The sequence below is a fragment of the Puntigrus tetrazona genome, chromosome 15 (genome assembly GCF_018831695.1).
Source record: "Puntigrus tetrazona isolate hp1 chromosome 15, ASM1883169v1, whole genome shotgun sequence".
NCBI lineage: Eukaryota > Metazoa > Chordata > Actinopteri > Cypriniformes > Cyprinidae > Puntigrus > Puntigrus tetrazona.
The window spans coordinates 8,624,645-8,648,323 of NC_056713.1; the positions used below are offsets into that span (position 1 = coordinate 8,624,645).

The window sequence follows — 23,679 nt, forward strand, 5'->3', positions numbered from 1 at the left end:
TGGCTGGGCTTGCAGAGTGCTTGCTTCTCAGCACTATTGGTTGCTAAAAAAAATTATAGTGATAAAAGGAGTTGTCCATTTTTATATCATGGTAGCATTACGATATTACAATTATTGATATATTAAAATTGCTCAGTACATTACATCATTACACTGAATCAATCTTTTGATTAGTTCGATCAAACAGGTTGTTTGTAATTTAAATGCACTTTAATAAGACATGGCTTGTGCACAGACTTCATTCAAATGCATTCCCACATTAACATTCTGTTACAGTGTGTGAGAACAATGAACAAGCCAGAATAATAAACATTTTTGAGGAAGCAGCACTGGCCTCCCACTTCTGAGAACCGTTTATTGTTTAGGGGGGTGCAAAAAGGGTCTAGAGTAACTTCAAGGCATAGTTCACTTTGAAACTAAAATTTTAAGTTTATCATTTTACCTCAAGGGCATCTAAGATGTAGGTGTCTTTTTTTCTTCATTAGATCCAGTTTTGATCAGTAACAGTGTAACAGTACACCACTTTTATAATTTCTCATTGTTGCCCCATCTGTAACAAAAGGACTTCAGACAATAAGTAAAAAAAAGTTGACACCCAATGAGTGGATTCCTTTTGAACCAATACTTCGACAAGAGAGTAAGTTGAGTCTTGTAGATTTTCAAAGTGGAAGATAGATATATGATTGTCCTTTGTAATCCTTTGTAAATGGATTAGCACATATCTCAGCAGACGAGAGCACCAGAGAAACATCAAAAAACAGGAGACACTTGGCGAACTGGAGGGAACACAGCAGACACATGGACAACTGGAAAGAACACAGGAAGTAAGTAAACAAGTAAGTAAGCTTAGACTTTAACAAGGTAAAGATAGAGAGTCCACTTCATATGTACAAGACCGGACCGCGAGTGAAACTGAGGTGTGTGCTTGTTGTGCATATCCCATGTTGAAAGCCAAACTTTCTGACCTGGTTGGTAAGATGGAGAATCTAGGTTTTCTTAGGACCTGGACGATAGGAAATGGAGAAGCTTGTGAAAAAGAGCACCCGTCTTGCTTGTCTCAGATTCAGATGTTTAGCGTCACGGAGGTATTGGAGATTCTTATGGTCGTTTAACAAAGTGAATGGGTGTGCAGCTCCCTCCAGCCAGTGAAGCCATTCCTCCAAAGCCAGCTTGACAGCAAGAAGTTCCCTGTTCCTGATGTCATAGTAAACCTCCACCAGGCTAAGATTCCAGGAGAAGTAGGTGCATGGATGGAGTTTAGGTGGATTCCCCTGCTGCTGAGATAGTACTCCTCCTACCCCTGTAGTCGATGCATCTAACTCAACGACAAAAAGGAGGTCAGGATAAGGATAAACCGAGAGTGGGAGTGGCAGCTAGAGACCAGGACCAGTTTGCAAATTCAATAAAGTGCTGGAGTTCCTTGACTGTGGACGGTTCTGGCCAGTTGGTGATGGCCTAAGGGACTTCACCCCATGCGTTACCTCATATTTATATGTGAAACTGAAGGTTACGGTTAAACAACTTCCTATTCACTCAGTTTTGTGCTTTTAACTATGACCATTTACAATAATTAAACTAATAATGCATTTATATAAACAGGTTACACTTGGTAATACTACATATTATATGCATCAGTGAATGATTCAGTTACTCACTCATAAATCTGTATTGATGTAACCTGTAGAAAGAGCGACCTAATTAAAACACACACTGGTACTAACTTTTGTATTAATGGAAATAGCTATAAAGCACCTTGACACAATCAAGCAGTTTCAAAGAGGTAAAACTTTCAAGTACAACTCCACAAAATGTCCCTCCGAACAGTCACAGAACTAAGTGCTGAGATCCAGGAGGACACTGTGCTTCTCAACTGGACAGCTCCTGGTGAGGACCTCGACCAAGAGACAGGTAAGATATGTGATTTATATACAAGTATTTAAAAGGTCTTTACTGACAAAAATGTTGTTCTAAACAATCATGAAATAATGTATATTTATTTGCCTTACATGGTACATTTCTTTCTCTTTAAGCTTAATACTATGAGATCAAGTGGTGCTTTGACGTTGATATGCTTCAAGACAGCTTCAGCAATGGTCATGAGGTCAACACAACTGCTGTCTCAACACAGGAGGCTGGATCAATTGAACAACATTCATCTCAGTTTCCTAATCCAAAATGGCACCACACTCTTCTTTGCAGTTCAAATCAATGACAAATCAATCCATATGTACATCCAACAGCTTCGAAACATTTCTTAAAACAATACAAAACAAACTTTTCTTAGTAGCGTGTTTAATCTTATTAATGATTAAAACAGACTTCTGTTTTGTTTATTATGTAGGAATGTAATGTAATCTCCAAAACAAAACAAATCCAGAGCTGTCTGTGGCTCTATGATTGACTTCATGGCCTGCTGGTTAGCAGAGCAATCATGTAGTTATTCTTTCATGGAGCAGTCATGGCCTAACAGGTACAGAGCTGGACATATAACCCAAAGATTCCAGGTTTGAGTCTTAGGTCAAGCAGGGGCTGTTGGTGGGGACTCTTTCCACCCTCAATACCATGACTTAGATGAGACCTTTGAGAGAAAACCCCCAGCTGCTCTCCAGTTGTTGCAGCATTGGCTGTTCACAGTTTGTGTTTGTTTACTGCTGCTGTGTGTGTGTGTGTGTGTACTTTGACGGGTAAAATGCTGAGGACAAATTCTAATTCTAGGTCACCATACTTGGCCACAAGTCACCTCCTTTCCTTCACCAGCAGAGGATGCTGCAAGATACATGGTTTACTTGTTTAGTAACAACTCACACATTGTGTAAAAATAATAACAGCTGTATATAATAAAACAGTTTAAAAAATCAAAATAAAAAATGAAAAACTGTATACAGAAGGCTATTGGAAAAAAATCCATATCTCTAATTACAAAATAAATATAAAAGTCCTTAGAAAGTCTTTTGGGCATTGACATTCCTTGCATCCTCCAATGCCTGGACAAAGCTTAAAAGTAAAATGCACAAAACTAGGTGTACATAAAGGTATGACATAAACAGATTCTCAACAGGGTGTGGAACATTGACATGAAAAAAAAACAATCAATTACTTTGTACTTTGTACTTTGAATATAATTTTATCATTAAAATTTAAAAAGAATAACTTTCATTATCCATCGACAGACAGTGGAGATTGTGTGTCATGTGGGTTTGTTTGGGTATACCGTGTTTGGAATACCTTCTACTCGTCTTATTTTCAAAGTACTGTATACAGTATGTAGGCTGTGCCCAGTATGCATATTTGCCAATTGTGCAGTACCTAACCAGATATATAAATAATAAAAATGCTAAATACTGAAAACACAACATACAAAATAGACAATTTAGTATGTACAGGTAAATTTGAAATGTAAATAATAAGTATGCGTGTTAAATAAATGTATGATAGGGTTGTGTGTTTCATGTTTACTGTCAAGTGTTCATGCCTGCATTTGTGTTCTGTAGCACCAGACAGCAACAGTTTCATTAGTATGTCTTATTAGTCCATCTCTTTACAGTCCTCAACACAGGTTTAGCTGATTTCAGTTTCTGCGTGTAGGGTGGTATAAGATGAAAACATAGATCAGTCACTTCATATAAATGAATAAATGCAAAACAGTAATAAAAAGAATATTGTAGTCTTTACACGGTGATTGCATAAGAAGATATGTTGTATGCTAGAAATATGTATATGGCTAGAAACTTATGAAAACAAAAACATATGTAAAAATATTAAATTATTCAATAAACAGCTGGTAATAACTTGTATATTTACTATCCCATGAGGCCACAGATTTTTGGATTGCAGTGAGGTGACATCTGAATTTTATACAATATTTTACACATTCTTACTATACAACAAACCAAACCATTGTAGTTCCTAGACAGTATGCAATTTCAGACAGGTATTTAGTAAGTGCAATGCAATGACTTCTTATGGAGTCATATTTTATGGATTGTGCTGGGAGTAGCACTGTAGGTAAAGTGAAATAAACAGTTAGGTAACCAACATACTGCCTTGTGACACTATAAAACTGCGTTTATTAATCTAATCATTATATTGGTATCATTCAGTTCATTCCAGTAAAATACATTCCATGTGTGATCAGAAAAGTTAATTTTTGACTTGGCATTGTTTATAACAGGGGGGTTACGTTACAGCTTACTATTCATCTTAACTTCTGCAGCTATGGACTCAAGAACGGTGTTTGTCTTATTATGGATGTTGCTGTTGTCCACCTCCTCTGGAATCAAACTGGATGGAAATGGTTATGTTGATGTTATAATCGCAATCGGTTCAAAAGTACCACAGGATGATAGACTTATTGATAAAATCAAGGTGAATATGCTTTTTCCATCTATTTAGCAAACTTTATCTGCATTAATAGTTTTAATGTAGAAGAAGATTTTGCTTTCCAAAAAAACCTGAAATATACAATGTATAGAATACATTTTTCTTGACAGTGTTCATGAATTAAATTGCTTATTTAATGAATACACATTCAGAGTTGTTGTTGCTTGTTTCTTATTTAATCTTTCCACTTTCATTCTAACAGGAGATGGTCACTGAAGGGTCTATTTATCTTTATGAAGCACTGGATAAGAAAGTCTATTTCAAAGAAGCTACGATTCTAGTCCCATCCCACTGGAAGAGTGCGAATGTCAGCAAAGCAAGAACAGAGTCCTTTGAAAAAGTACGGAACATTATGGTAGTTACACTATTAAAACCAGTTACGTGTGTGGTTTCTGACAAAATTTCTGTCAAACACAGGCCAAAATAAGAATCGATAATGCTAATCCAGCATACGGAGATGAACCTTATACTTATCAATATGGAGAATGTGGAACTATGGCAGAGTACATTCATTTCACCCCAGAATACTTCTTAAATGACAGGGTCATCCAGCTTTACGGATCAAGAGGTGAATGGCATTAATCTTCCTTTACATTTATTCAAACGTCATGCAATGATAGCGGATTTAAAAATTCTATTAATGTTGTTGCCTGTTTGTTTTATTAGCAGTTTGGTTGTTTGTTTTCAGGAAAGGTTTTTGTGCATGAATGGGCTCATCTGAGATGGGGTGTCTACGATGAATACAGTAAAGAAAACCCATTCTACTACTATAATGGCCGTATTGAAGCTACAAGGTTATTAACGGTCATCAATCAATATATTATTCAAATGTCATTGGAAATTAGAATCACCGTAACCGTTTTCTTGCTCATCTTTAGGTGTAGCAAAAACATTGAAGGTCAGTTTTATGATGTTACGGCTGGAGGATCTCTTCAACCATGCCATATAGATCCACAAACTTCACTACCTGCTGGGAATTGTACATTTTTTCCAGACAGAAATCAAAACACAAACAGCTCCTTAATGTTTCTACCAAGCCTGGATCCTGTAAGTGTAGAATTTACATGTTAACACACATTGCAGATTAAAGGCTAATTAATTGAAAATAATCATGAGGTAATACATATGTGAGTTGTAGTCAATGAATTTATGTTTTGAGCAAAAGGTACTTTTACACTTTTTCCCCCTGTCTGTGAAGTAATTTTAATCATCCTACAATCAAAAGAAGATCATATTCATTTTTATTTTGCCAAAATATTTTGAGATATAAAATGAAAATGATCTGAGGACAATTAAATTAAATAATTAACAATTACGTTCTACTTTCTTTCTTTCTAACCTGAAGCCATAATCTGTCCCTGAATGTTTTTTTTAATGGTGTTTTTTTTTTCTTCTTTTTAGGTGAACACATTCTGTCATGAAAATGAGCACAATTATGAAGCCCCAAACCTGCAGAATAAAAAATGCAGCAAAGCTACACGGACTGTAATATTTGAGGATTCTGTGGATAAAGATATTCTTTCTTCTCCAGATTCACTGCCGTCCCGTCCTCCACTGTCTTTCAAAGTTGTGCAGAGAATGCAACGGGTCGTTTGTCTTATCCTTGATGGCTCAGGAAGCATGGCAACAGTAAGAAAACATAAAAATTATAAACATTAATTTCACCTAAATTAAATATGTCTAAATACAAATGAGTTTGAAAAATAAAAATGTAAAGAAACATGAAATATACATTTCATATTTTTAACCATTCTCTAGGATTCAAGACTGCTTGACTGCAGCAGGCTGCCACACATTTCCTGCGAAACATCGTTGAGGATCAAGCCAGTGTTGGGATTGTAGACTTTAGTACTACTGCTTCTACTCTGAGTCCCTTGACTACTATTGACAGTAACACCACAAGAGAGAGTCTTATCAAATTGTTGCCGAAAGTAGCAGGTGGATCGACCAACATGTGTAAAGGTCTCAATCTAGGCCTACAGGTGCTGTATTTTTTTATTTTTATGTTTGTAATTCATGTGGTATGTACGGTTTGTTCCATGCCGGTGCTTTCTGTTTTCTTCAAAACCATCAGGTACTTCAACAGGACAATGGAGATGTATTAGGAGATGAAATAATTTTTTTGACTGATGGTGAGGCGACGGATAACATTAAAACGTGTAGCCCGACTGCAATAAACAGCGGTGTCATTATACACACAATAGCTTTAGGTCCTAAAGCAGATGAGGAACTGACAGTAATGGCAAACAAAACAGGTAAGTAAATAAATAAATAAAACATAGTTTCTTTATCTCAGTAAAGCTTATTACATATGTGCTATTTAAGTACCTAATGCAAAAACATTACATGTTGACAACAGGGGGAATATTTCTCACACCCAATGATAACTTCACATCTAACAATTTAATAAATGCGTTTGCTTCGGTTACATTATCAACTGGAGATTACACAAAGGAACCAGTTCAGGTTTGTCAAGTGATCACACATTACCAATGATTCTTTCATTACTCTAAAACTATCATCAATATTATGAGCTATTTATTTATTCATTCATTCATTCATTTTTAATCATCATTTTAGCTTGAGAGTATTGGAGCACGAACATCTGATTGGTTCAATGGGACAGTATCGGTGGATCAGACTGTTGGGAACAAAACCAGCTTTGTGATAATCTATGAGAGAAGTTTTCCCAGCGTTTACATACAGTCTCCAAGTGGCTTAATCTACACTCAGACAAATATGAATCATGATGTATTGCTGAGAACTGTCACTTTAAATGTTCCAGGAACTGCAGAGGTGAGACAGCCTTTATAAAGTTATTTATTTAGTTTTCAGACCATAAACATAAAAGGATACATAATATCTGGGTCAAAAATTATAGATCCACATCATCCACGATATCAAAATATTTTCAACAACAACTTGAGATTGAAAGGTTTATCATTGATGATTTAGCTTATACAGATATTGCAATTAATAATACTAATACCCTCATAATAATAAATAATAGCAATAATATTACACAGCAAACTCATATTGATCTGCTTTTACTATCTTGTGTCTTGCAGCCTGGTGACTGGGAGTACAGAATCCAAACTTCAACAAATCAGGCTTTCACTATAACAGTAACAAGTCAAGCTTCTCAAGCTGATGTTCCTCCTATCATTGTCAAAACCCGCATGAACCAGCAGTTCAATGATGGCACTAAACCCATGATAGTGTTTGCTGAGGTTAGTCAGAATTACAAACCTGTAATAAATGCTGAAGTGCAGGCTACACTGGAGCCAGAAACTGGGCCTGCACAAACATTACAACTCCTGGACAACGGAGCAGGTAAATGACCTATAATTCATATTACAGATGTGCACTGAAGTTGAAGGGAAGTTGAAGGTGCTTTTCCAAACTATGCCAAAAAGATCAGAGATCCGTCTTTTACAGGAGCTGATGCTGTTCAAGGTGATGGAATCTATTCCAGATACTTCACGCAGATGGTAAATGGAAGAAGCAGCTTGAAAGTAAGAGTGAAGAATCAAGATGGACAAACCAAATTTGCTGCCCGAAAAAACAGTAATGCCCCATATGTGCCTGGATATGTGGAAAACGGTAAAAACAAATCTTGGTCATTTTGAATATTTAGCATTTAACAATTAAACTTCACAAAGAACATTTGTGTTTATATAGCAGCTCAGTAAATATATATTTAATATTGAGTAGTTTTAGGACCAATATTTCCAGTTACAATCTGATGATTCAATAGTGAGTTTAGTGTTACCAGAATTGTACAGTTGACCTCACAAGCTATTTAAAATTATCTTAATAATAACAACCACCGAGGAGCTAAACAAGTGACTTTATGAGTATGATGATTTTTTTCCTCATCTCATCCAACGCCTCAGTTGTTAATGGTAGAATGTAATTTTAGACACCATAACCCTGCTGAAAAATACAATAGAACCCTGCCCAAAACACTGTAGAAAATGTAACGGATTAAATGGTTATAATAGGATTTGTATTGGTTTTAATGGCAAGTATAATGCCATTAAAGCATTTGGCAAGGTGATATGGTCAGGCAAAGCTACATGCATGTTTCTTTGCCAATCAGATTCAAACATTCAACGACCCGTAGTATATATATTATAATTGTACACTATATATATATATATATATATATTTTTTTTTTTTTTTATTCCAGGAGTAGTGCAGCTGAACCCTCCAAAGCCTCCAGTTTCTGAGGAACCAATTGAGATTGGAAACTTCACCAGAACAGCCACCGGAGAGAGTTTTGAGGTTGCTCTTAAAAATGCAACTAAATCAAATTTCCCTCCGAACAGAATCACAGATCTGAGCGCTGAGATCCAGGAGGACACTGTGCTTCTCAGCTGGACAGCTCCTGGTGAGGACCTCGACCAAGGGACAGGTACAATATACCATTATTAAACCAGTATTTAAATCTTCACTGACAGTGAATCATGAAATAATGTGTCTTTATTTGCCCTGCATGATATATTTCTTCCCCTTTAAGCTAAATCCTATGAGATCAGGTGGAGCTTTGACCTTGATGTGCTTCGAGAGAGCTTCAGCAATGGTCATTCGATCAAAACAACTGCTGTTTTACCTCAGGAGGCTGGATCATTTGAACAACATTCATTCAATCTCAGTTTCCCAATCCAAAATGGCACCACACTCTTCTTTGCGTTAGAGTCTGAGGACAAACTAAATGAGAAATCTAAAACCTCCAACATTGCTCAAGCTTCAAAGATCCTCCCTGGTCCAAAACCTCCAGGAATATCAAACCCAGGCATTAACTTGACAGTTCTTGTTATTTCTGTGTGTGTGGTAACTGTGGTCATATGCTTTATTGTTGCTGTAATCACATGGGCAGTAAAACGCAGAAATCCATCAAACTAAAGCAACACAGTTTCTGTATATTTTGGTACTGTTGCTATTTCATAAAATTCTCAATTATATTATATTCTCAATAGATAAATTTATTGTAATAACATTTTTGAGCATATTAATAAAAGCATTTTTGTACAATATTAGGTATGCTGTTTATTTTTATTTTTACTAAATAAAAAGTAATGAAAAAAAGTGTATTATTTAATAAATCATATATTGGGGTGTTTATATTGATGGATTTTGTTGTTGCGGCTATATAAACATAAGGGGGAGCAACTGACATGTTTTACATTCATCAACCACAGATCTGGGGCCTGTACCATGAAGCCTTTTTTAAAGATGGGTACTTTTACTCAACTATATTTTTTGTGAAAAAACTGTACAATTTCTTCATTACTGTGGGCGAAGCTCCTCTTGTTACTTCATCTTAATGCAATAAGTTTAAATCATGCCACCTCTCAGCCCTGATTACCTGCCCAGGTGTGCCTTGTTAAGACTGCTATTTAAGCTGCAACCAGCCCTAGCACCGGCTGGTAATTCTGAGCGTTCTGAGCACTATTCTCCAAAACTTTGGAAACATCCCAGCTGAAGTGTGGTTGTGGATGAAATCGATATATGCATTTGTTTCATTATGTTTAGGTGTTTAGTAGTGGTCATGTGAGAGTTTATTTACTCTTCTCTGAGTCAGAGGTTATATAGGCCTACATATAGCATACTTTAAAATATAATTTAATTTAGTGATGCAAATCAGAATTTGCATCAGTTGTTACTCAGTCATATGATCCTTAAGAAATCATTCTTATATAATGAATAATTGCAGTGTTGGAAACAGTTTTGCTGTCTAATATTTGTTTAACCCGGTGATATTTTCTTCAGGATTCTTTTATGAATAGAAAGCTACACTAAAAAAAAACAAAACACGTAACAAAACAAGCAAAGGTCAGTGCGGGCAGCAAAACATTAACAAAACACAAGGCAAGGTCAAAGTACAGGAGAACAGTCAAAAGAAACAAAGAAACTAGACAATGAGAACAAGAGAATGAAACAAGACTTGGTAAAACTGGAAATACACTTAGTAGATTCCGCAACAGCAAAAACATACTTTGCAACTTCCATTTGGCATAGCCCAGTTTATGTGACCACCAAACAGGAAGTCATGAGAGACGAAGCAGATGGAGCGAAGACAGTCAGAACAGAGGTTAGAGTGGCAGCCATATTGGCTAGGGCGTGGCAGGCTTGTGATCATGCTCTGGGAGATTTGTTGAGACGTGATGAGGTTTTAAAATGGTGACCATTTTGGAAAAAAATGTTTCTTGAGTGGCAGCCATCTTAGCTTGAAGTTAAGATGGTGACCGTGTTTTGGAGGATCTCTTGTGTAGCAAACATGACATAAGTACGCATGGTGAGTGTAGACCCTGGAGTGGCAGGCATGATTTTAGTGACCTTTAGGCTTGGCAGACATGCAATCAAATTGTGATGGGGTAGTGTCAGTTAGTGCAGTTAGTGCAGAACCGCAGCCGCTCGAGTTCTTACCAGGACAAGGAAATATGATCATATAACCCCAGTTTTATCCTCCCTGCACTGGCTGCCTGTTAATTTCCGAATTGATTATAAAGTACTGTTACTGACCTACAAGGCTCTAAATGGTTTAGCTCCCATTTATCTGACCAACCTTCTGTCTCGCTACAACCCGTCACGCTCTTTAAGATCTCAAAACTCAGGGCTCCTGGTAGTTCCTCGTATAGCAAAGTCTACTAAAGGTGGTCGAGCGTTTTCACATTTGGCACCCAAACTCTGGAATAACCTTCCTGCAAATGTTCAGGGATCAGACACACTCTCTCAGTTTAAGTCTAGGCTAAAGACATATCTTTTTAGCAAAGCATACTCATAAAGATTCACATAAACCTATGCTACAGTACATCGTGATTCCCAATAGTATGAATGGCCGCTACGCTAATTATCCTTTTGTCTCCACCTCGGGATGCACATCCCGAGGCATCTAGTTACCGAGCCTCTCCAGTGGACCCAGTGAGGAAATGACCTTCCTGCGATGACGTCGAGGAAAACTTAACCTTCCGTCTGGACTACTTCTAACTTGAACTTTCTGTATTGTAATGCATCCTGCTGTGCAGTGATTTGCTTTTGTCTGTGGAATGATTTGCTTTTGTTATGTAATAATTTGCTTTTGTGAAGCTGCTTTGGAACAATAGCCATTGTAAAAAGCGCTATACAAATAAACTTGAATTGAATTGAATAGTGTCCAGCCACGAGAAGGCTCCCGATGAGTTTTGCCCTGAAAGCCTAAAGGCTCACAAATGCCTGTCCTTCCACCCGTTCCTGCCTTTGCTACCACTGTTGTCAGCTCCACCTTGTTGTCAGTACTCGGTTGCTCTGGCTTATCCTCGGTTGCCAGAGCTATCAGCTCCATCCTTGCCATCTTTGACTCTGGCTTGTTGGCTCCACCGCCACCATCAGGCCACCTTTGAAGATGGCCCCTCCTGGGTGTCAACTCAAAATATCTACCATTACTGCTTCTTCATTTTTAATTATTTAAAATGTACATTCGACTGAAACATATTAATTAATGCTGAAAATATAACTAAAAGCATTAACTTAGCTGAATTAAATTATCTGAATTTAAATTGCCATTGTTGGTGCAATGTTTTCATTTATTATTAGTTTTAATCGCAAATCTTTGTATGGAGAAGACATAACATAACTAACAAAAAGGCTTATACAGAACACAATGTTGTGATTATTCTGTGCTACTGCACATTGTGTATGTAACAGGCTTTAATTCAAAAGCTAAGTTAAATTTTTATTGTCAAGTACTTGTATGTACTTTTGGTAGGTCTGTGGACATAATGGGAGTTTTATTTGTGACTTTTTCATCATGTTTTCATGCTATTAATTTCTCCATCAAAACTGATTATGATACTATATTTTAGGTCAAACCCTGTGTTCTCTGAAGAAATCAGCAGTAAGTTGTTTTTATAAAAAACACAAGGAATATTGTTATTACATCAATTTTATATATTACACAGGATTTTTTAATTAGGTTTCACAGCCTTGGGATATTATGGGGATGGATTTATTAGGAAAGCTCACACCAACGAAAGAAGGCCACCAATATATCTGTGTGATGGCAGATTACTTTATGAAGTGGTGTGAGGCTTTCCAACTGAAAACCAAAAGTTTAGAGGAGGTAATGGCATGCATATAATTATTCTACAAATGTAGTGCTCCTAACAGATCAAGGCAGTGCTTGATTTTTATTATATTCATTGTTCTTCCAAATAAAGAAATAACTGATTCATCCTAATGTAAATGAGATTTGTGTTGATCTGTAAACAGATCAATCTGGGTGTGTGCCAAACTCTGATCATTAAGAAAAGTCTGTGCATGCGACATCACCCACAAACAAATGGACTGGTTGAGAGACTCAATGTCAGAACTCAGAGGTAACACAGAATCCATAAATTTAAAACAGGACCCTTTGTAAATGGTAATCTTTTTTTCTTTTTATAACAGATGTTAGAGCAAGTTGGTAGACAACAGGCCAAACTTGGTGGCTGATAATTTGGAGGCCACAGTGTTTGGTCTGCGAACAAAAAGGCAGAAAACAATGAAATTTTCCCCATACTTTCTGCTATTTGGTCATGAGGCTAGGTACCCATGTGAGGTACCAGACACCTATAAGGTAGGCACTATGGTTATACATGCTGGTTGGGGAAAGGGTCCTGAGGTAAAACAAAAAGAGTCAACAGAGAAAGAGTGGCTGTCACGCCTATGGACTCTGTGTTATATCCTCCACCGGAACCTCCTCCCAAGCTCCAGTTTGTTTTGTTTTTTTGGTGCGAGGACAAACCTTCCGGGAGGGGGGTGATATGTCATGTCTATGGACTCTGTGTTATTGTTTTTGTCTTGTGTCATGTGCTTCCCTTCCTATTAATTGTATTATTGTCTTCAGCTGGGTCTAGTTAATTTAGTCAATTTCCTTGTGTATTTAGTCCTGTGTGTTTGTATTCAGTTCATCCGATCGTCAAGGTCCTTACGTGTGGTTAATGTTCTGCCTGCCTGTATATTATTATTTTGCCAGTTAGAGATTAAATCTGTTTAAGTTTATTTTACTTGTCGAGTGCTCCTTCCCACCAACCACAACCATGACAGTGTCAAATTTGACCCTGAATTATTTGGACCGTACCTTGTCACTAAAGTTGATGGCAAAAGTATAATCATGGCAAACTATTTACCAGAGTAAATCTTGATCATTTTGTGCACTTTTTGGAAGATCATCGACCAAAAGCTTGCATGGTCACCTCACCCATCACAACCACATCCTCCTCTACCTTTTCAGTCCCTAATACCACCCTGGCAACTATTCAGCCCCCAGCCCCCACACTGATCTATCCTGTCACCCTGTCAGTTAAACTTTTCCTGCAAAACCTTTTGTCCTGCCTCCCGGCCTGCTGCCGCCTCTGCTGTGCCTTGCACTGATTGTATGAATCCACATTTTAAAACCTATGTAAAGAGAATAACACTATGTTATCAATAGTGTGTTTCTTTAAACTATTTTCAGTATTTACAAGACATCTGGGCAGAAAAAGGAGGAAGACAGTGGAGCAAAACAGGTCTATATAAAATATTTACCTGGGATGCCTTGAATGCCTCAAAACTGCGGAGAAGCTTGAGAGTGAGGTGAGATGGTTTTCACACAATTTCTAATAATTCAGTCATTTGGACTTTATCATAATGTTTTATGGAACTGACAAATCAGGCATGCAAGAAATGTGTCTTTCATTAATTAATTTCAAATGACAAATCTGCGAAATGGCAAGGCCACTGAAATGAAGATGGTAAACAAGCTTGATAATTTATGGTCATCATAAGTGTTCATATTTCATCTTGTCGCTGTACCCATAAATTAAATCAGCAGTTATAAGATTTGCTGGTGGGCTCTGTAAATAAGAATTACCACTAGACACTGCTGTTTTTTTTCATTCTATGATGTCTGTATTACACTATACAAGAGAAAGGTTAAATTCAATGTCTTGACAAGTAATATATCCTCATGAAGGATATATATACGAAAGTTGCCCACTTCCTTAAGGCTGTGAGGTGAGAAATGAAGAACACCCATCAGGTAATTGCTGGTCCTGCACTTGGATGATGAATTAACTTGGAAAAACAATCATCTCATTAGAGAAGATGTTTAGGACCTGCTGCCTTAGAAAGGCTGGCAGCATAAACTCATCCCATACAGTACATCATCTGTTTGAACTCTTTCCCTCAGGTAGACAGGTTGACTAAAAAATGTACTGGACCAACAAATCCAATCCATGGAGGCCCCACCTTGCAAATTCAGGGGATTACAAATCTGCTGTCAACTCCTGGGGTCAACAGTACAGCTAGCGATACCAGCAAAATGTTCTTTTTTTATTTTCACAAATCACAAAGTGTGATTTGAAAGAAGACAGCTGAAAATAATAACATATGAATTTGTCTTAATATGCGACTAAGCTAGCTGACCCAGCCACAGAGCGGATCATTGAGTAAATTGTTTATTTTTGCATTAGTGTAGGTGTTATTGTTGCATAAATATTGTTGCTCTAAATTTGTTTAGACGCGTTGATGTTTTTAAGCTCTATAGAATATAAAACAATACCTCTAAGTCCTCTAATGCCTCTAAGTCAATCACTGATGGCCCATTATTAGGAGGTGGTCCCTTTTGTCCCTCAGGTGTGAATCACTGAATATTAATGTCTACTGTCACTCCCTCGCATTCAGGCTTTCAATGACAAAAAATGACTTTGAACATTTTAATCAATATATTGTTTTCTTTGAATGAGTAAGCAATCATTTTGTAGCCTACAAGTTTGGCTACTCAAAAATCTTATTCAGAACTATTCAGTATAGGTTTTATGGCTCTATTTCCCCAAAACTTACAAACCACACAATTTTTTTTCTAAAAAATGCAAGCATGTACATCTACCATGGTCACATATCATTTTGAATTCAATAAAGAAATCCCTTTTAACTGAAAACTGAATGTTTGAATCTTATTATATATTACTGGCTATTCTTATTATATATTAATGGTAGGCTCTATTCTCCCTTCTATAGGTTTTTTACCTTCTGTTTACACGTTCTTTCAATTGTGACCTATATCTGATTCGTTTACACTTGCTATAGCATCTGAAACATTGCTCATGCTTAAAGGGGGGTTGTAGCCAAGATGGACGAATGGAAAATATGCCTAATGCTAACTCAACGATGTATGCAATGCAATTGTAATTTAACGTGGAAAAGCCTTGCAGATCCGTAACAACTAGAGATTAAAGAAATAACCTACCTACTAAAAAAATTCTAAAAGTAAACTTTTTCTAAAAATCCACTCACTCACTATTCACAGCATGTAGCCTATAGCACTGTAGTACAGTTCCAGGACACCCGTGCATTAATATTTTATTCATTTAGAGACAGCAGCGATTCTACAACATTGAGAGTGAGTTAGAAAACAGAGTAAATGCACCAGCCTACAGTATAGACCGAGACATATGAATAATCAAATTGAACAATTCTGTTTCAGGTTTCTAGATTCTAGGTTTATGTTTATCATTGTGAAAAAAATAGAAACATTGCATAATTTGTAAAGGTTTTACTGGTTATAATGCAAATTGTATTGGTTTTAATGGAAACTGTAATGGTCTCTACTAAAAGTTGATGGTTTGTGATGTTTTTAATGTTATTTGTAGTGGAAATCATTTGATTTTGGTGATGGTCTCCTTGGGTTTTGTCATTTCTAGCTTCAGTGATCCCAAGGAAATAACTTGGGGTTATTGGGCTTGCTGGATAATTAAGATGTGTGATTACATAGAAATGAACAACATCAGATTTTATGATTTTGATTTTTGATTTGATTTTATGATTTCATTTAACTTTGTTAAGGGAGTTGAGGAAGGATTACGCTGTATTTAGTTTTTAGGTTAAGTTAGTATCTAATTTTGATCTGTTAATTATTTTGACCTTGTCTGCCCCTAAAGATAATCCAGATCAAAGATATTCTTTCTCTCATTTGGCATCTCTCTGCTGTTGAGACTCTGACATCTCTTTCAGTTGTGACTGACCCTAGAGAGTCATAACAGTACACCTTATATTTCAAATGTACTACTGAGTCAGCCCCTGAAGTTGGCAGAAGCTAGTCACGCCTTAAAGCACCCATCCTATTATCTCTGATTACATCGTTCAAGACCACATGTATCTGTTCAAATCAGGGTTCAGGAGTCACTGTTCATCTAAACTCTGCAGCTATGGACTCAAGAACGGTGTTTGTCTTATGGATGTTGCTGTTGTCCACCTCTACTGGAATCAAACTGGATGGTAATGGTTACGTTGACATTGTCATTGCAATCAGTTCAAAGGGTACCACAGGATCACACGCTTGTTGATAAAATCAAGGTGATTTTTTTTTTTCATTTAACAAATATTACATGTACATACATTAATGGTTTTAATAGACACATACACGCAAATACACTGTATATATGTGCAAAAGTTTATTGCTGGTAGACATCTTGGAGACATCTTTTTTGTTAGTTTGTTTTTCATGCTATTAGACTGATCGCAGACTGGATGATGATGTACTGCAAACAAATATATCACTAGAAAATTACAATTAATGGCAAAATGAATGTATGCTAATGTAAACTGATAGCAAAAGAAATTAAAGAAGGAAAATAACTTGCCTTAAACCATTTTTATTGGTAAAAACAAATAAATAGTTGCCAAAGTGGCCTATATATTTCATCATTTGTGAATGGGAAAATTAAAATATAATTACGTTTTATAAATACATACACATTTTGAGTTATTTTTTATTTTATCTTTTTAACTTCATTCTGACAGGAGATGTTCACTGAAGGGTCGCTTTATCTTTATGAAGCATTAGATAAAAAGGTCTATTTCGAGAAACTACAATCCTAGTCCCACACCTCAGTGGAATAGTAAGGATTTTACCAAAGCAAGAACAGAGTCTTTTGAAAAGGTACAGATGATAATAATAATAATAATTTTATATTATCCAGCATATAATTTACCTGTTTGATCACTGATATTGCTGATATTTCTTAATTACTACTGACACAGGCCAAAATAATAATTGATAATCCTAATCCAGTATACGGTGATGAACCCTACACTAATCAGTACGGGGAATGTGGAGCCGAGGGTCAATACATTCATTTAACCCCCAACTTCCTCCGAGACAAGACACTCATTAATATATATGGGGCAAAAGGTGAACATTTTTTGTTATACTTCAACATAATTCATGTTAATTCAGTAATTAGTTTGATTATTGGCAAGAATGTTTGTTTATTTGTTTGCAGGAAGGGTCTTGGTGCATGAATGGGCTCATCTGAGATGGGGCGTTTATGATGAATACAGTGAAGAAAAGCCATTCCACTACTCTAATGGCAAAATTGAAGCAACAAGGTTATAAACCTTCAACAAAAAGCATGATTAAAATCTCAATGGAAATGATCTCAACTATTGATTTCCTGCTTATATTTAGGTGTAGCAAAAACATTAAAGGTCAGCATTATGATGTTATTACTGGATCTCAGTGCCGCACGGATCCACGGACTTCACTACCGACTAATGGTTGCAAGTTTCTTCCTAACAAATATCAAAACACACACAATTCCATAATGTTTCTACCTGGCCTGAATTCTGTAAGTATAGATTTTACATGTTCCACAAATGCTAAATTGTACTTTGATCATTCAGTCTGTTAGAAGATCTAGGCTAATCATTCAAAATGTTTGTTTTCAGGTAAGCGCATTTTGTCGTGAAAACGAGCACAACTATGAAGCCCCAAACCTGCAGAATAAAAAATGTGGCAAAGCAACATGGACTGTAATATTCGAGGATTCTGTGGATAAAAACGCACTTCGCTCTTTAAAACCACTGAAGTCTTCTCCACCAGCACCATCTTTTAAAGTTGTGCAGCAGATGCATCGGTCGTTTGTCTCGTACTTGATGTCTCAGGAAGCATGAAAGTATGCAAATACATTAACTTTACTTTGAAATAAAAATACTTCTATTTAATACAACCTTCAGTGCTCTGATATAAGCCTAATCATTTTAAAATCCAAGCATAAATATTTTATTTTTATTAATTTTCTAGGGCTCTAGAATACGTCGACTGCAACAGGCTGCCACACATTTCTTGCAGAATATCATTGAGGACCAATCCAGTGTTGGAATTGTAACTTTTAGTACTTCTGCTTCTACTCTGAGTCAACTGACTACTATTGACAATGAGTCCACACGAAAGAAACTTATAAAATTGTTGCCAAAGGAGGCAAATGGATGGACAAACATGTGCAAAGGCCTCAATCTAGGCTTAGAGGTAGAATATTACTTGTACAAGTAATTGTGTTTTTTGTTTTGTTTCGTTTATGTGATATGTAAAGTATATGCCGTTTGCTATATGTCAATGTTCTCTATGTCTTCGAAACCTAAAGGTACTTAAAAAGGACAATGGGGATGTAGAAGGAGATGAAATAATTTTTTTGACAGATGGTGAAGCCACAGATGACCTTAATAGCTGTGTTCCCAACGCAATTAATAGTGGCGCCATTATACACACAGCTGCTTTTGGTAATAAAGCCAATAAAGCACTGAGGGAAATGGCAGAGAAAACTGGTAAGTAACAGTCACATACTCAATAACAGTGTCCCAAAGAAGTACTGTAGGTCTAAATTAACATTTATTTCACAATTAATATTGCATTCATTGGATTTCATCACTTCAGACCATCGGTTTTAAACAGTAGAATGCACGCAGTGTAATGTGTAATTTGTTAATTGTTCTAAAATTGTGTTACCATGTTCAATAAGGGGCATTACATACATATTTCTGAAATGACACATTAGAGTTTCACAAATCTTCAAGCTAAATGATTTGCAAAAACAAATATTGCCTATAGTGCAATGCAGTTTGGTTCACCAACAAACGATTCTGAATCTGGTTTGAACTCGCTTTTTAAACCCTGGACGGAGCAGGCTGTGAATCTCACATAAAATTCTGAACTGCAATTTTAAAACCATTTTCCAAATTAAATCTAGGCATGAACAATTTTAAAACTAACAAACATCAAAGTAAGTTACAAACAATAAATACATTTACATTTAGGCTAGAACAAATTATCTTAAAACGAAATTGTTTTTGAGTTATATTAATACATTCAAGTAGTTGATCCCATTTTAAATAGAATTTCCTAAATTTCTCATATGTTCTATATTGAAAACAGGGGGAAAATTTATCACAGCCACTGATGACATTCTCTCTAATCAACTACTGAATGGATTTTCTATATTAACTATACCTACAGGAGATCAAACAAAAGACCCAGTTCAGGTTTGCGTGGTTGCTCACTGCTTATTGTAAATGACATCAAGACTAGCTTATTATTAATATTTCTTATAATAATGTATGATTATCTCAATAGTGTTTAATTTTTTATCAACCCCTTTAGATAGACAGTGTGGGAGCAAAAACATCTGATTGGTTCAATGGGACAGTATCAGTCGATCAGACTATTGGTACCAAAACCAGCTTTACAATAACTTATGAAACAACTGCACCTAAAGCCTACATACAGTCACCTAGTGGCTTAGTCTACAATCAAATGAAGATGAGTCATTATAAATCAACAAAAACAATAACTTTTAAAGTACCAGGAACCGCACAGGTATGATAACTTACACAAGATTTCATTGAATTATTATCAATACTTCTCATGTATTAATAATACTATTATGTGTTTGGTAGCCTGGGGACTGGAAGTACAGTATCCAAAGTCAATATTTCAGACTTTGACTATAACAGTAATGAGTCAAGCATCACAAGCTGATGTTCCTCCTATCATTGTCAAAGCCCACATGAACCAGAAGTTCAATGATGGCACTAAACCTATGATAGTGTTTGCTGAGGTTAGTCAGGATTACAAGCCTGTAATAAATGCTGAAGTGTGGGCTACACTGGAGCCAGAAACTGGGCCTGCACAAACATTACAACTCCTGGACAACGGAGCAGGTAAACTACCCAGAATTCTTGTTTACATTATGCACTCTACTTCAGATTTAGATTTTATAGCCAAAAGAGCTCAAATAAATCACATATTAATATTTTTTAGGAGCTGATGCTTTCAAAGATGATGGCGTCTATTCCAGATATTTCGCAAAGATGAAAAAGCGGAGAAGCAGCTTGAAAGTAAGAGCAAAGAATCAAGATGGACAAGCCAGATTTACTTTCCAAAAAGGGGCGGTGCTCCGTATGTACCTGGATATGTAGTAAGCGGTAAAAATGAGACTCTGAATAACAACTACTACATTTCTTTAACCAGTTCTTGCACATGTATTCAGATGGTTCCTCTAATTTCAGGTGTGGTTGAACTGAACCCATCAAAATCTCCAGTTTTGTCAGAATCACTTGTAATTGGAAACTTCACCAGAACAGCCACGGAGAGAGTTTTGAGGTTGTACTTAAAAGCACAACTCCACCAAATTTCCCTCCGAACAGAATCACAGATCTGAGCGCTGAGATCCAGGAGGACACTGTGCTTCTCAGCTGGACAGCTCCTGGTGAGGACCTTGACCAAGGGACAGGTAGAAGTTAGAAGCTATTTCAAAGCTGATCACAAAATCACTGTATCTTTCTTAGGCCTTACTTTGTATCAATTTTTGTATAAGCGAAATCCTACAAGATCATGTGGAGCTTTGGCCTTCAAATGCTTCGATTGAACTTCAGCAACGCTCATGAAGTCATGATATCTGGCATCTTACCTCAGGAGGCTGGATCATTTGAAACACATTCATTCAATCTCAGTTTCCCAATCCAAAATAGCAGCACACTCTTCTTTGCTGTTCAGTCTGAAGACAAAGAACATGTCAAATCTGAAATCTCCAATATTGCTCAAGCTTCAAAGATCATACCTCTTCCAACACCCACAGAAGTATTAGAGATAGACCTTCATTTTATACTAATTGGAATTTCTGTTTGTTTGGCTACTGTGGAGATTATTGCCATTATTGTGATAACAACATTGATGTTGAGACAAAGTAATGCTTCTCTGACCACAACCAACATTAACATCTGATACAAAGGAAATACATTGCAAAGTTACTTTACTAAGTTGTCCCTATTTGTATGTTTATGCTTTGCAAAAATATAAAATGCAAAATTTGTTTATATTATTTTTTGTGCCTTACCTATTACTATGTTGCTTGTAATTAATAAATAAATAAAAGCTTGTATATCATGCAAACTGTATTTACTAACATTTCAGTCTCCTATGATGAATTAACTAAATTAATGAACAATTAAATAGTTGTATTCTATTACTTAATAGAAAACTTGTACAATAAATAAGTATTGGACAATTGACTCAAAAGCCATTTGATGGACAGATGTTGGTTGTTCCTCTTATTATTTGTACCTCAATTCTGAAGTCAATTCTAATTGTGCCATTTGCATTTGGAAGCCATTTCTATGAATCCACATCATGCGGTCAAAGTATCTCCTCCCGCAAGTGAAACAGACAATTGTTAGGCTTCAGAAACTAAACAAATTCATAAAAGAGAGCAGGTACATTAGAAGTGGCCCAATAAACAGTTTGGAACATTTTGAGTGGAATATTGAAAGTGGAATATTTTGCGAAGTCAATCTTCTAATATCAACCTAATTGAGTATACATTTTACTTGCTGAAGACAAGGTTAAAGGCAGAGAGACCCAAAGACAAACAGCAACTGAAGTCAGCTGCTATAAAGACAATGACAATGAGTCATAGATTCTAAATTCATCTTTGAAAAGAATTGTGAATTGCATGTAAGAAGGAACATCAGCATCTCTTTTGCGTCTGAAAGCTGTTCAGATTTCGCATTGACAAAATCATTTCTGTCAGGCTTTTATTTTATTTGTAATTTTCCCTTGGTTTGAAAGTGTCATTGAAGAACAAAAATTGTCAAGTGGGCTAGTAAGTTTATAGGTGAATAACATCCCACCCTAGAAGGTCTCTAGTCTGTTGCAGCTTAAAGCAAGTACTATTATTATAGTAACCTTTGCATGAGTTTCAGCTCCTCTGCTTTGATAGTCGGTTTGTGGACTAGATGATATAGGAGCACTTTTGTACCTGCAGCAATAGAACAATTAAATAAAAATAACAACAGGTGATATTCTTGGCATGGCACTTCATGTGCTTTGGGGTGCGTGTGTTTGATGAGTGCAAAATGCCTCTTGTGCCATCTAAAATTTTTATATTTAGTTAATTTACTTTATTTGCATAGGATAAACCTATATTGCCATTAGAATACATTTACCGAACCTAAATATAGGATCCTGATAAAAATGCTTATTTTAGATTTAATTTCAGTTGGCATTTCATGAAAGGATCTTAATCCCGACTATGTGCTGAAGTTTTCACCCTCACAGCTGCCAGCAGCTGGAAAAAGTTGCTCGCTTCCCACCACCTATCATCAAGGACTGAATCTGGGGTTGCGGTTGAATCTCACTATTTACAGTGACAGTGACAGCATCAGGCTCAAGAAATTCATCCAATTATACAGCCAGGTGGCTCATCATCTGCAGAAAGGTAAGGATAAAATGCAGAGTCAACCAAACCTATACAATTAGGCGCTGTCATTTACCCATTCACTGAACAGCAGAGGAGGCTGACTCAGGCTGACTGCCATCAACTTACGCTTCAAAAAGAGTCATCCCAAACTATTTCAAGACCAGTCAATAATTGGCAAACCCCCTTGGCATATGGAGCAATCTGGAGCTGGTTCTATTTCTGAAGCTGTCGTTCTATAATTTTGAGCCCAACATTCTGCATGGCAGGAATATCTATACCTGAGGAAAGACATCTTTCATTGTAAGTTAATTTTTCAAATTCAGAAAGGAAAAAGCATTACTAAAATAATAATAATAATAATAATAATAAATGAAATTACTTGCGTATGTAATATTTGAAATATTTTCTACAATAAAACTATTTCTTTTAAGAATTCTTATGGAGGTATGTGAGCAAAAGTAAATATTTAATAAAAAGCACAAAGTCAGCACTGAAAGGCCAATGCAATTTTTAAAATTAAATTAAAATAAAATAAAAAACAAAGTGGGCTGCCTCTAAGGCATGAAACTCTAGGGCAGAAAATAAATCTCACTCCAGTCCTGAGCTTATAGTCCTCAGAGAACTGCTTGAAGAGGAACTCTCAATTCCTAAATTAATCTACAGGATTTCAGGAAAGCCCTCAGAAAAACCCCGTGCCACAAACGTTTTTCCATACAGAGAACAAGGACAGTCAGATACCAGTGGATTAGCCAAAAAAGATGGT

The 23,679-nt window shown here is 36.3% G+C and overlaps 1 protein-coding gene and 1 pseudogene across 1 annotated transcript; both read left to right on the forward strand.

Moving 5' to 3' along the window:
• Positions 1 to 4,215: 4,215 nt before the first annotated feature.
• Positions 4,216 to 9,327, forward strand: LOC122358505 (calcium-activated chloride channel regulator 3A-1-like). The gene is given in 15 exon segments (XM_043258324.1): positions 4,216 to 4,365; positions 4,583 to 4,720; positions 4,798 to 4,948; positions 5,069 to 5,174; positions 5,259 to 5,427; positions 5,782 to 6,009; positions 6,139 to 6,151; positions 6,154 to 6,362; positions 6,455 to 6,635; positions 6,740 to 6,846; positions 6,961 to 7,176; positions 7,449 to 7,713; positions 7,819 to 7,983; positions 8,573 to 8,797; positions 8,903 to 9,327. Coding segments are annotated over 15 exon segments (2,709 nt in total). The 3' UTR covers positions 9,289 to 9,327.
• A 7,262-nt stretch (positions 9,328 to 16,589) lies between these two features.
• On the forward strand, positions 16,590 to 21,459 carry LOC122358504 (annotated as a pseudogene).
• The last annotated feature ends 2,220 nt before the right edge of the window (positions 21,460 to 23,679 follow it).